This window comes from Trichosurus vulpecula, chromosome 7, assembly GCF_011100635.1.
Source record: "Trichosurus vulpecula isolate mTriVul1 chromosome 7, mTriVul1.pri, whole genome shotgun sequence".
NCBI lineage: Eukaryota > Metazoa > Chordata > Mammalia > Diprotodontia > Phalangeridae > Trichosurus > Trichosurus vulpecula.
In genome coordinates this window covers 258,898,810-258,913,244 of record NC_050579.1, presented here as the reverse complement: position 1 = coordinate 258,913,244, position 14,435 = coordinate 258,898,810, and the positions used below count along the sequence as shown (strand labels likewise).

The 14,435-nt window shown below is 37.9% G+C and overlaps 1 protein-coding gene across 1 annotated transcript in view; it reads right to left on the bottom strand.

Annotated features, from left to right (window-relative positions):
* The window catches only part of USP43 (ubiquitin specific peptidase 43), a 116,888-nt gene that overhangs the window by 75,512 nt on the left and 26,941 nt on the right, over window positions 1-14,435 (bottom strand). The window contains exon 3 of the mRNA XM_036766591.1: window positions 562-662. Coding sequence (XP_036622486.1) covers window positions 562-662 — 101 coding nt within the window. The remainder of the gene's footprint in view (window positions 1-561; window positions 663-14,435) is intronic.

The following is a 14,435-nucleotide window of genomic DNA, read 5'->3' as shown; positions in this document are numbered from 1 at the left end:
ACAAAAAAATTAGAGTAAATTCCGGCCACTGGTTCAAAACCAAACTTTTCAACCTAGTCGAGACAGTCCATAACGAAGCCCTACCTTTAATATTCAAACTTATCAAATCCAACTTCAAATATAGAGTGACTTTGGAACCCTAGGCAATTCACTTACCCACTCTAACTCAATTTCCTTATCTGTAAAGTCAGTATGACATTATTACCTAGAGTTGTGAAGATTAAATGAGATAACTTTGGCAAAGCACTTTGCAAATCTTAAAGCATTATTATTACTGTTGTTGTTATTAAAGGTAGGACCCACGTCCTAACTCTGATGACTCTTCCACAATTCACAATTCTAGGAAAGTGGGCACTCCAGTAATTATTCAATCAAGTTCTTAAGCTGCAGAAAGACACCTAGAACTTTCCCAAACAGAGTTGACTGCTTGCCCTAAACCTTCTGGAACCCATATTTTTTAACAATACCAGTCAAGGCATAAATCTGGATATTTGAGGATTTTTATTGCTCAATGGGCTTATAAAGAGAGCTGGGGGAAGAAGTTTATATCCCCTTACTTACCTATACTGGGCTTGAAAGTGATTTTGAACAAAACTTTGTCTTGGAGAAAGCTGACCTGATGATAGAGGTTGCACCAAATTTTGGCCAGGCTCAGTCTGGGGCTGTGAAGAAAAGAAGAAAATGAAGATTAGATAAGTACTTTCAATGACCCAGCAAAACCATAGCTTTCTACTGGCTATCCCTGACTTACTCTTAACTCCAAGGTCAACCACTTCAATGCCTGACTAGCCCTCGGCATCCCATGCCCCTTCTGTCTCCCATTGTTCTGGACGAACTAATTCACAATTTGGGATCAGATCTAATATGCAATTTCTCTGTACTTATGCCAAAAATTCTTCAGATAAAAGATACAGAATTTTAGACTGTGAATAAATGGAGATAGGAGATGGAATGCAGAGTTCAGCCAACTTTGGCTATAACAGTGAGAAAATGACTAATAAGAAATAAGGCTAGAGAGGGAGGCTGGAGCCAGATTGTGGTGGAACTTAAACGCTAGACTAGGGAGTTTATATTTTGTCCTAGAGGCAATGGGGACCCACTAAAGTTTGTAAAAAGAGGAGTGATATCAGTCTAGTACATCAAGAAGATGATGTTGGCAATTCTGTGGAACGTCAATCAGAAAAGTGAGAGACTGGAGGGCAGAGTGACCAATCAGCAGTCTATTATACCAGTTCCAACAAGTGATAAAGGCCTGAACTAGGGGAATGTGAGTGAAGAAAAGGAGATTCAGTAAACTGTTGTAGAGACAGAATCACTAGAACTTGGCAAGTGATTGGATGTTGGAGTTGAGAAAAGAGTCAAACATGACATTCAATTGGGCACAAACTTAGGCTTATGGAAAAATAGCTAAATCTGGAAAAGTAATTTTGAGAAGAGTATTACCATTAGGGGAGTTCTGGCAGGGGGTGACCAGGAGCAGGTCCCTTTGGTTTCTTGGGCTGCCTACACACTGCCTTTCATTTCCCAGAGCTCTCACCTCCCGATATTCTCAATGATTATATCTAGTCATAGCTGTCTTTCACCTATCTCTCCTCAACTCCCAGGAGACAACAGCCATTCCTCCATGTAACAGGCCCTTTTGCTACCCAGCTTATACTTCTCGCATATTTATTTTTTCTTTTCTTTTCTCATTCCAAAAGATGGTGGCTATTTCCTTTCCAATGCAAACAGGTGTCCTTTAGGATCTCTGCCAGCTGGTATCACACCAGAACATGTAATTGCTTCTAAAGTCCTCTCTTCTACCACAACCCTCAGGAACTCCCAGCACCCTAAGAGAATCATCGCCTGTTGTATACCAGAAGTTTTTTTCTCCAGCTTTATATTGGATCGCAGTAACTTATTATTTATGATACATTTTTATTGATGACTTTCTCCTTCATACTTATCCCATGTATCCTTCTCCCAGAGGTCCATCCCATACAAAATACAGTATTTTTCAGAGAGGAAAAACATTCAACATAACTGATCAATAAAGGTCTAAAAACCGTTGAAATGTGTAACATGTGTGGACCTCCCAGTTCTAAAAGGGGGTGTTCTCTCGTGTCTTTTCATTTTATTCCTTCTTGATCTTTGTAATGTTAAATTCACTTTCAATTTTTTGGTATGTAGTTGTTGTTTCCACTTATGTTGTTGTAGTTACTGCACATAATATTTTCTTGGGTCTATTTACGTCACTGTGCATCAGTTCAAATAGCTCTTTCCATGTGTAATGTTAATGAAATAGGAAGGTCTTCCCATACATTAACAGGCTAATATGACCACACGTGTTCAACCACAATGTTTTGCTCCTTTAAAACTCCAGTTCACAGCTGATGCATCCTGAGTCACATGGAGCCCATTGGGGAGGAAACTTGCTTAAAGGGAAAGTTTGCTTATGGGGAGCTTGCTTGCTTGGAGGCTTTCACACCTTTTGGTAATTAGGCACTAAAGCAAGAGGGCTGTGGTGCCTTCTGGCTGTATATATATCCTGAGGCTAGCATTTTGCTTCTGGGTTCACTCACTGGAAGAATGTTCATGTGATTTGGACAGACTCACTGTGTACGGCAGTCATTAAGGAGCACCCCCTCACCCCCCACCCCACCTTTGAAAATCTGGATGTTGGTGCTTCTCTCTCAGGTAACTACATATATATTACTTTGGTCACATAGTTGGATCTGTTTGTTGATCTGTGCTAATTTTTCAGACAGAAGCCCTGTCTGTTGTTCTGTGCTATTTTCTCTACATTCAGGGTGCTGACCTCTCCCTTGAACTGAATGATATATATATTTAAAGTAAGATTGTTGACCCCTTTAAAAGCTATTTTCCCTTTAAAAGCAAATCAAAGAACCCGTGCTAGCAGGCCATCTTGGGTATGCTAGGGTGCTTGCTGTTACACCATGTTTCTCTATATTTATCACTTATAGCACAGTAATAGTCCATTACATTCATGTACCACAATCTGTTTAGCTATTCCTCAACTAATGGCCATCTACTTTGTTCCAAATCTTTGCTATCATAAAAAAATGTTGCTAAAAATATTTTGATGTATATGAGGGCTTTCTTCATATTGATGGTTTCCTTGGGGTATAAGCCCAGTTAATGGAATCTCTGCTTCAAAGGGTATGGACGTTTTAGTCACTTTATTTGCAAATTTCCAAGTTGCTTTCCAAAATGGTTGCAGTATTTCACAGCTCCACCAACAATGTATAAGTATGCCTACCATTCCATAACCCCTCCAGCATTGACTATTGCCATTTTTTGTCATTTTTGCCAAATTACAAGGTATGAGGTAAAATTTACAGAGTCTGAGGGTTGTTTTCACTTGCATTTCTCTTATTATTAGTGATTTGGAACATTCTTTCATATGATTGTGAATACTTCATAATTCTTTTCAGAACTTTTTCCACATCCTTTTGATTACTTATCTACTGAAGAATGGCTATTCACATTATATGTATTTATTAGTTTTTAAAATATCTCAGGCATCAAGTCCTTATCAAAGAAATGTGATACAAAGATTTTTTTCCCATTTAACCACTTTTCTTCTTATCCTAGGTGCATTAATTTTGTCCACGCAGAAGCTTTTCAAATTCATAGTCAAAATTATCTACAAATATCTCTCTTGCCCATACCTGTGAAAGGCATATGGCTTCTACTTTGTATGACCTTTAATAATCAAATATCAATTTAGAAAATAAGTCAAGTAAATCAAATATCAATTTAGAAGATACTGTGGAATATGGTGCAAGGTGTGGATCTAAGCTTAATTTCTGCCAGTCTTCCTAGCAGTTTTGAATCTAATAAGTAGGATCCCCCCCCCCAGGTAAATTTGTTTTCATCAAACACTGGGTTTTTGAGTTCATCACTTTTGAAAATTTCTCTTTCCAGAAAGGATCTCTCTCATTCTCTTCATTTCTTTCTTTCTGTCTACTCTAGACCCTCATCTCTGATTCATAATCCCTATAATAATCTATCCTCTGCATTCCTCACACAATCAAAACCTCCAAGGTATCAACTCTAGGCTCTCCCCTCTAAAGCAGATTCTGACCCCTTTCCATTGTGCCTCATTCCCAGAACAATGACAATCACTGCAGGCGTCAGTGAGGATGCCAGCTTCTGATAGGGTTCCCCTTCTACATCCCTGATTATGCAGCCCTACCACTGAGCTATACCATTCCCTGCCTTTGTCTCCAAATCTCATCTCTGGGTCCATGTTCTCCCACTCTCCTAGGTACCTGGTGACCCCAGGTGTTCCAAATTCCCCCCTTCCAAGGTAAGATAAATGGACAAGCACCAAACCCCCCATTCCACACCTAGTACAAGGTGCCCATTTCCTTTCACAGGACATCTTTCTTCATCCACAGGAACATTTAACTGTGGAATCCTCTCCCACCAACAAAGTATGTCAAACTTCCTTTCTCTCTCTACAATTCTTCCCCTGTCCTTACCCATTCCCCTGCAGGGTCTTCTCTTACTAAGATCACAGGGGTCACTTTCTTCGCATTGCTAGCCCCTGGTTTGAACCTAGCACATCGACACATTCTACTCTATTCCCTGCTTGCCTCTCCCACAAAAAACCTTGATTCATCTGTAGGCAAGGTGTCACTCATTCTGTCCATAATGCTCCAGGTCTGCCTCTTCACTGTGACCTCCACCAGGTTTTTGCTTTCACCTTGTCTCCTTGCACATATTTAGAAAGAAGTTTCTTACTGGCCTCTCTGTGGTCCCTCCCTCCTGCATTTATTCTCTCCTCCTACTTATCTCTTGTGGGTTTTAGAGAAGCAAATACTTCAGTTCTGGTTTTCTTTCTAAAAACATTTCAAAAAGCTCTTTATTACTGAACTTCATCTTCTTTCATTTATGGTTAAACTCAGATTTGCAGGGTAGGTCATCTTAGGGTGCATCCTGAGCTCTACTGCTCTTAAGAACACAGTGTTCCATCCCCTTATGCATTTTCTAGTGGGTACAGATTAATCTTGGATTATTTAAATTTTCTTTCCTTTGTATTTGAAAGTCTTTCTCCTGATCACTTGCAGAACTTGTTTTTGAATTGAGTTGTTAAATTTAACCAGTATGTGTCTTAGAGTTTACAGCCTTGTTTGTTTGGTCTTTTTTGGGGTTTGAATTCTTTCAACTGATATTTCTGGGTTCAGAAGTTCTGGACAGTTCTCTTACGTTATTTCTTGCAGTATGGTGCTAAGGTTTTTCATCTTGTCGTGTTCGTCTGGGAGACCTATTTAAATCTAGAGTATTTTACATTTGATCCTAGAGACAGCAGAGAACCATCATAGTTGAATGCAGTCAGACTTGGACTTTAGGAGGATCAGTTCAACAGCTGAGTGGAGAAAGACTCAAGTTAGGGGGAACAACCAGCTACTGCAATAGTGCAGGAACTTGGGGAGGCGAGCCCGCAGTGTCAAAAGACAGAAAGGCGCATTTCAGAGATATTGTGAGGATAGAAATGACAGGACTCAGCAACTGACTGGATTTGGGGGGGGGTGAATTAATGTTGAATTTATACACACATATAAAAATATAACCAATGTTCAATATAGATTCATGGCTTCACATACTTCTTTTTCTGTTCATGCTTGTTGGTGTTTGTCAAGTTCAGGCTAACAAAACAAAATTAAAAACAACAAAAAACCCAAATAATATGGCCTCTAAACTCAAAAAGTAATAAGCAGCTGACTTCCTTCATTCCTCTCTGGGCTCCATTCCTGATTTCTTTTTCCACTATTTCTCATCAACCTTCTTAGCCTAAAAGCTATCTTTACCAAAATGTCCTTCTACCTCTGCAGTCCTTTCACCTGACTGGTTGTTTACTCCTGGATCCTCCATTTTAAGGAAGGGCCCTCAGGCCTCTCTGGACTCCTCTCCAGACACTCCAAACTTCTTTCTCAATCATTACTCAGCATTGTAGCCTCTTCCTACCTTCCCCCTAAAGACTTTTCAGTTTTCATTTGTGTGCTATGTTCATCAATTAAAATGCAATCTCCTTTAGGTCAGGAGCTCTTTCTTTTTGCTTCTATTTGCCAGCACTTAACACAGTGTCTGGCACATAATAAGCACTTAATAAATGCTTGTTGACTTGAATTGGAAAAAGATATGGAGATAAATATTATATAATACAACAACAAACCAGAAAGATAAACAAACTACTGGAAAATAGAGAGTACTAGAGAATATACATCAATACACAGCATTAAAAAAAATACACCATGTATTAGAGCACAGAGAATTTGTGAGGAAAAGTAGAAATATAAAACATGTCCTTTACAGACCCTAATACAATAAAGAGACTAATCAGGGAACTCAAACTCAGGGAACACAAACAAAAGACATTAGATGTACATGGAGACTTAGTGTGGAAATCCTGTATAACGAGTGGGTCTGATGGGGTGCTTGGGTGCCTGTGCTTGGACCCCAGTTCCAAAATCACATCTCTCCCTAGCCTCAAAACACTGTCCCAAGCAGTTTCTCTCTAGCAACAGTATACCCTAGCAAAATACTTGTCTCTCTTCCTGATACGGTGGACAGCTGCACCTATAGAATTTATTAGTTTGACCAGTTGTATATGTGCTGAACTGTCTGTGTACTGGGTCGTAGAGATTTTTACTACTCAGTGACCTATCATGTGCATGCTAGACCTAGACACATGTATACTCCCTTACATTTATCCTATCTAACAAGACATTGATGGAAACAGCCTGGATATTTCCAGTCAGCCCTGACCGTTAGTTGACTTAGTGATGGTTCAGGCCTAAAAACACACCTCCATGTAGCTCCACCTTGGGCTATTTCCCAGTGAACTCTGGCTAAGATACCTGTGCAGTAGATACAAAAAGTGCATGTTCCTTTAAGAAATGACCACCCCTTAACCACTCCCTAATCCCACACCAAAACAACTAATTAACATATCTGGCAGGTTTCACCATCAAATATCCTATATAAACTTTACCTGCACCCCTGTAAGGTTGCAGGTTTCCTAAGAACTCTTGCCTGCTGAAAGAGTAATAATACATCTTTGCCACCTTGACTTAAAGAATGCTTGAGTCTGCGAATTCATTCCAGACAGCCCTGACCCTCTCCAGTACTTGGGTCCTTGAGGGGTACTCCCCCTCAACTACTCTGTCTGGGAACTCCAGTCTTGGGGTTCCTGGACTTCATCCCCCAAGCCCTCAACAGGTCAAAGAACCACAGAAACAACAACTGTTTGAAAGACATAATAATAGGCACTTAAAAAATTAGGAAGCCAATAAATAAACAACTCAAAATAAGCACAGATGAGGAAATCTTTAAAATTAGAGGAGAAAGATCATTTAGAAACCAAAAAGAACTCATAAAACTAAAAGCTTATTCTTTAAAAAGACAAACAAAATTGTTAACTTTTTTAGCCAACCTGATTAAAAAGATGGCAGAAAATAAAATGACAAAAAGAAACAAGGTAAAATCACACCAAAACCAGTAAGATATTAAGTGTCAGAATCTATGTCCAGTTTTGTGCCAACAAAACTGAAAAGATAAATAATTACCTATAGACATATAAAATAGCTAAGCTAGCAGAAAACCAAATAGATATTAAATAGTCAATTTTAAAAAAGGAAATAGAACTCTCTGTAATGGAATTTCCAAAGGAAAAAATTTTCATGGTCTAGGTGGATTTACAAGAGAACTTGATCAGACTTTTAGAGAAGAATCAATATCTATAATACACAAATTATTCTCAAAAATTGAGAAAGGCCTCTGCTAAACACCTTTTATGAAACAAAAAGAATTATAATACCTAAACCATGGAAAGATAAAGAGTGAGAACTAGGAAACAACTTTAATTAATAAGTATTATTTCAAAATTCTAAAATAAAATTCTGATAAAAGATCAAAATAATTTATTTTTAAATCATTTCTTATGATCAACTTGGACTTATACGAGAGATGCAAGGATAGTTTAACATTAGGAAAATGATCAACATAATTAATATAATAGAAAGTATCTATCTAAAACGAAAAGCAAGCATGATATACGTTAGAGAAATACTAGAAGCTTTCCCAATAAATATGTCCTTTATTCCTTGCTTTTTTAATTATATTTCTAAAAATGCTAGCAATAACAGTAAAACAAGAGAAAGAAATTAAAGATATACAGATAGGCAAAGAGACAAAACTATATCTATTTACCGATGACATGATGATAGTTAGACAAAACTTTTCCAAGGGTTCACTGATTAGGTACTGTTGTCAATCAGTGAATCTCTGATGCAGAGATGTTAACTGCAGTTTTATTATTATGTTCAGAGCATAGGCTACATAGAAAAATTAGAAGTCAGTGAGCCCTGATCATTAGTTTCCGCAACCTTACATGGAATGCAAATCCCTAAGTAGCATAGAAAAGTGGAATTTTACAGGAAACAAGCAGGGAAGATAATACATACACACCTAGAAACAAGTAACAGAAGGGGAGAGAAAAGGTCAACTGCTATTTCATCAATACTGAAGCTTGTTAACCTTGACTTTGCAGGTGATAATGATCTTTAAGCTTCTAGGAATGATGTAGGGAAGTTCAAAATAAAAGACCAAGGCAGTGTCCTCTTCTTATCATGATCATGGCAAGAAATCTAAGCCAAAGTCTCTTCCCCATCACAAATGTTTATCTTATTGCAATGGTTTGCTTAAACAATCATGGAGAATCATCAAAGAAATTAATCAAAATGATGAACAGATCCAGTAAAATTACAGGCTATAAAATAAATCTGCAAAATCAACAGAATTTCTACATAAGAGAAAAAAATCCAGCAGGCAAGGATAATTCCATTTAAACTAACTACAGTATGTGAGTCAATCTACCAAAGCACACACAATAGATTCAACTACCAAAGAAAGAATAAATTATTAACGAATATTCAGTGCTAATGGTGGGGCCATGTCAATATAATAAAAATCATAATACTACCAAAGTTAATTTATAGATATTTTACAGAACTAGAAAAAAATAACAATTCATTTGGATGAACAAAACATCCAGAAATAACACAGGAAATAAGGGGAAAAGTAGTAATTAAGGGGTAATAGCATTTCAAGACCTCAAACTATAACATAAATCAGCAGTCATCAAAACAACATAGTACTTGTTCAAAGAAAAGCAAAGCAGATAAGTGGAACAGACTAGACAAGGAAGAATCAGAAACAACTGAACTCAATAGCCCAGAGGTTCAATGAACTTGAAAATGTAAATTACCTATGAAAGCCACTTGATAACTTCTGGGGAAAATAGAAAGCAGTATGGAAGAAATTAAGATTAGAACATCTTACACTAATAGTCTATAATAAATTTGAAAGGGACATATGACCTGAATATTATAGGCCATAACAGAAGAAAAGCAGACCCTCTAACTTTCACAGCTATGGACTAGAATGTCAATTTTTCAAACAAGAGATAGAGACATTTATAAAAGATGGAATAGATAACCATTCCCCCACAGTTAAGTGTTTAAAGGACATAATTTTCAAAAGAAGAAACTGCAAACTATTAACAACTATATGAAAGAATGCTCCAAATCACTAAGAGAAATGCAAATCACAAAAATTCTAAGTTCACCACATGCCCAGATAATTGGAAAAGATGACAAAAGGAGGAAATAATTTTGTAGGGATTGTATTGTTGGTGAAGCTCTGAACTGGTACAACTGGAAAGCATTCTGAATTATGCAAATAAATTAACTAAAATGCCCATACTCATTTGACCCAGAGAATCCAATGCCAGGAATATATGTCAAAGAGACCAATAACAAAAAAAGAAAGGTTCCATAAACACTAAGACATTTATAGCATCATTTTTTCCATGATAGCAAAGAATTGGAAATAAAGTAGATGCCCATCAAATGAAAAATGGCTAAACAAATTCTGGTGCATGAATATTGAGAAAAATAATTGTTTCTCTCTTACATTAATACCAATTAATGAATTGGGACTAAGGTTTTTCCCTTTTTCTATGTCATCATTCAGAAATCAGCCCTGTAGATTATTCAGGCAGCCTTTGTTGTGGGTTTTTTTTTTTTTTTTTTTGCAGGCAGAAGGCAAGGAAATTGTCAGCTAGCTGCCCCGAGGCAGCCTTTGAATTCCAGGGCTGATGATGACATGGAAAACTTAGTTCTGACCAAAAGGTAAAGAAATTCTAGTTTAGGTGACTTGGTGGATTCTTTAGTCAGACAGGTCTGGGTAGAAGTGGATTCCCCTTTTCCTTTGGTTTGGCTATAGATAAGTCTCTTTGACCAAGACTGAGTGATCAGAGGCATGTCCCCTAGACCCTCATTAAAATAAGCCCACCTCTCATTATAATATTCATTCTTTTATCACTTATTAACTAATCAGAACTGATTTCCACAATCAAGAACACCCACTCTCCAAGGGCATATAAATGTTGAGTGGGTTCTTTGGTTTATGAGAGACAGCCAAATAATCATCCTTTTATTAATTACTTGTTAGCATAATTAATAAAAAAGATTAATTACTCAGAAACTATGTCTCTCGAACATTTTATATATCAAACATAAAGGAATACTACTGTGCTATAAGAAATAGGCAACATGATGAATGCAGAAACAGTGTTACGAGCTTATACAAAAATGAAACAAAACTAAAAAAAAATCCATAATGGCTATAATTGTCATAACTGTACATGAAAATAATAAGCAGAAAACTATCATATCCAAAGTAAATAGTATAAAAAGTGAGCCCAATCCCCTTTTCAGTAATTTGTGAGAAGATTAAGGAAGCTCCTACTCTACTCTCAAACACAATGGGTGATTTCTCTCCCCTTTTTCTACTGCCCACAGACCAAATTTAGAGCCACAGTCCTTGGAGAGTAGGGACAAGAGGATTCCTACAATTTTGGTGAGGATAACAAGATCAGAAACAAGACTATTACCTAATTTCTCTGCCCATAGGTATGATAAGAGTTTATTTTTATTTAGTTTCATATTTTTAAAAAAATTATATTTGTATTTGTATGAGAATGTAATATTTGGAAATGCATTATTTTACAAAAACAATTACAAAATCAAAACGTGTCCTGAACTGGCCCCAAATTGACACCATCATTCTCAAAGGCTGGTTGGGTCTAGCCTCAAGTGAAAGCTCAAGATCCAGCCTCATTAAAATCTATACCTAGAAGTGGGAATAAAATGGATCTGAAGAAAATAGAAAAGATGCATGATCTCCAGCAAAGCAGATCAGAACTTCTCCACATTAGCCCCTCAAAATTTTATCACCTCTTGACCAAATTTATGTAGACTAAAATTTTGATAAGAAACACACAGTCTGATACAACAAATGCATTTCAATTTGCTAGGATCTACCCAAGTTTTCCCTTTTGAGCATACCCTTCAATAACTCAGAGATTTCTCCACTGTTCAGTGAACAGTGAATATGTAACTTTAGTAGAGGCATACCAAGTGAGAAAATGAAGCACTTTACAAACCTTTAAGCACTGTTAAAATGTGTGCTATTATAGTTATACCTCATGACTGAACTATTTTTCATTTAACATGAACTTTCATTTGGCTTTGCCAATCAATCATTAAACATTTATTAAATATCCACTATGTGCCAGGCACAGCACTAAGCTCGAGGCATACAAAAAAAGGTGGAACAGTTCCTTCTCTCAAGGAGCTTACAATGTAAAGGGGGAGACAACATGCAAACAAAGATATACAAAGCAAGCTATATACAAGATATATAGGAAATAATTAAGAGGGAAGGCACTAGAATTAAGATGCACTGAGAAAGGCTTCTAGTAAAAGATGGGATTTTACTTGGCACTTAAAAGCGGGGGAGTAGAAGCCAGAGAGGTGAGTAGGCAGAGTTGATGACAGCATTGGTAAGCAAAACCGGCTCTTAGCACTTAGTTCAACCAAGTGCCCTTGAAGAGTTTGGCTTTTGTTTCATTTGATTCAGTGTATTTCATTGAGTCTTACCAAGTGCTAAGCCTCAGGCTCTAACCCCTATTAGGTGCTAAACCTATGTGGGCGTGAACATCCCAGGACCCTAAGGGGAGGTGCTAACTTAAGAGCCAATCATAGGAGCCAATCAAGTTCTGGTCATTCAGATGATGTTTGATGACATCTGAAATGCTTTAATAAGAGAAGACAGAGCCATTTGCGCAGGGCTCTCACTCTTGGTGGTGCGAGATGATGCGGAGACTCCGGGCAGCTGTAGCTAAGAGCCCTCCAGCTTGTAAACCCATATGCTGGGACTTTGTTAAACTCTGGTAACTATGCATTGGGATTTGAATCAGACAAGGTCTGTCTGCTGATGTTTGTACTTTATTTGTATTTTGCTCTGAAGTTCAGGGTGCTGGTTTTTTCCTCTGAACTAAGTGAATGATATTTGTATGCTGAATTAAAGTAAGCTTGTCAACCCCTTAACATTGCTTTCCTTACTAAAGCAGATCAAAAGAACCTGTGCTTTTGAAGTGTGCTGGTAACATGCTTGTTGTTGGGCTTGTGTTGGTCTTTCACCCCCACAACAGCTGCTAGCTGGATTGTTGAAACAGTATTCCAGGCATGGGGGACAGTCCGGGAATAGCCCAGAGCCAAGAGAGGGAGCGTCTTATTCATAGAACAGTAAAGGAGGCCAGTGTGACTGGACCAAAGAGTATGTGTTGAGGAGTAACATCTAAGAAGACTGAAAAGGTAGATGGGAGGTAGATTGTGAAGGGCTTTGAATGTCAAACAGGGCATATTTGTATTTGATTCCAGGGGCAAGAGGGAGCCTGTAGAGCTTACTGAGTAGAGTTAACAAGACTGGACCTGAGATTCAGAATCATTTTAATAACTGAATGAAGGATGGATTGGACTGGGGAGAGGCGTGAGGCAGACAGACCCATCAGCAGGCTATTACAATAGACCATGTGTGAAGTGATGAGGGTCCACACTAGAATGGTAGCAGAGTCAAAGGACAGAAGAAGATTCAAATATTCAAGAGATGTTGCAAAGGTGAAATCGATAGGCCTTGGCAATAGCTTGGCTATGGGGGTAAGACACAGTGAAGAGCCTGGGATGATTCCTAGGTTGTGGACCCAAGGGCCTGGCAGGATGGTGTTACACTCTACAGTAATAGGAAAGGGGGGAGGGAAGGGAGGAGGAAGGATGTGAGGGAAAGATAATGAGTTCCATTTTGGACATGTTTAGTTTAAGATGTCTAATACACACCCAGTTCTGCCTGAGAGGCAGTTAGAGATGTGAGATGGGCAGTCGGCAGAGAGACTGAGATGGGAAAAGTAGATTTGAGAATTATCAACATTGTGATATTACTTAAACCCACATAAGCTGATGAGATCATCAAGGGGAGTAGTCTAAAGGGAGAAGAGGAGAAGGCCCAAGAAAGAACCCTCAGGCACACCTAGGGTTACAGAGTGCAGTCTGCATGACTATCCAGCCAAGGATTCAGAGATGTGGTCAGATAGCTAGGAACAGAACCAGGAGAAAACTGTACCCAAAAACTTAGAGAGAAGAAAGTATCAGGCTGGAGAGAATGATCAACAGTGCCAAAAGCTGCAGAGAGGTCAACAAGAACAAGAGTCAAGAGAAGACCACTTAAAAGGTGATTAATAACTAGCTACGAGGAAGCTGAAACGAAGAAACTGATGTTATTCATGGCATCAGCTTCCTCATTTATAGGATGAAGATAATACTTCCGCCATCTGCCTCTCCAAGTTGTTGTGATGATCAAATGAGTCCCTAGCAAAGTGTCTTGAATACAGTTTACATTCAATGCTGTTTGAATAGACCAAAGAAATAACTGTACATAGCAAGGGAGTTACTTGTCTAGGGAAATCAACTTGTGGAATACAAAATTAATGTTCAGGAACGGTCTCAAAAGCCAGTATATATTCCCCCTAAAACAGACTATTCTCTACAAAAGTATGTCATAGATTATAATCAAAGATTACATAAGACATTATGCACCAAGATAGATAGAAAGTAACTCCAAGGACAGAACCTGACTAGGTCAATAGTACTTCATTTCAAGGAAAATAATGATATTAATTGAGGGAGATATCAGTCACATATTCTCTTGTACAAATTACAACCCATTAAAAAACTTTCTGGGGCAAAATGGTTAGAAATTTAAAATTTCACAGGACGCATACGTAGCCACAAAATTTTAAAAATTTGAGGCAAGGGCTCTTCACCTTTTTTGTGTGGTGGACCCTTTAGGCAGTCTGGTGAAGCCATTTGGCTCAGTATGTTTTTTAAGGTGTTATTTTCTTCAGTATTTTTGGTGCCTTCTTTACCAAGCTGTTGACTCTTTTTTCATGATTTTCTTGCATCATTCTCATTTCTTTTCCCAATTTTTCCTCTACCTCTTTTACTTGACTTTTAAAATCCTTTTTGAGC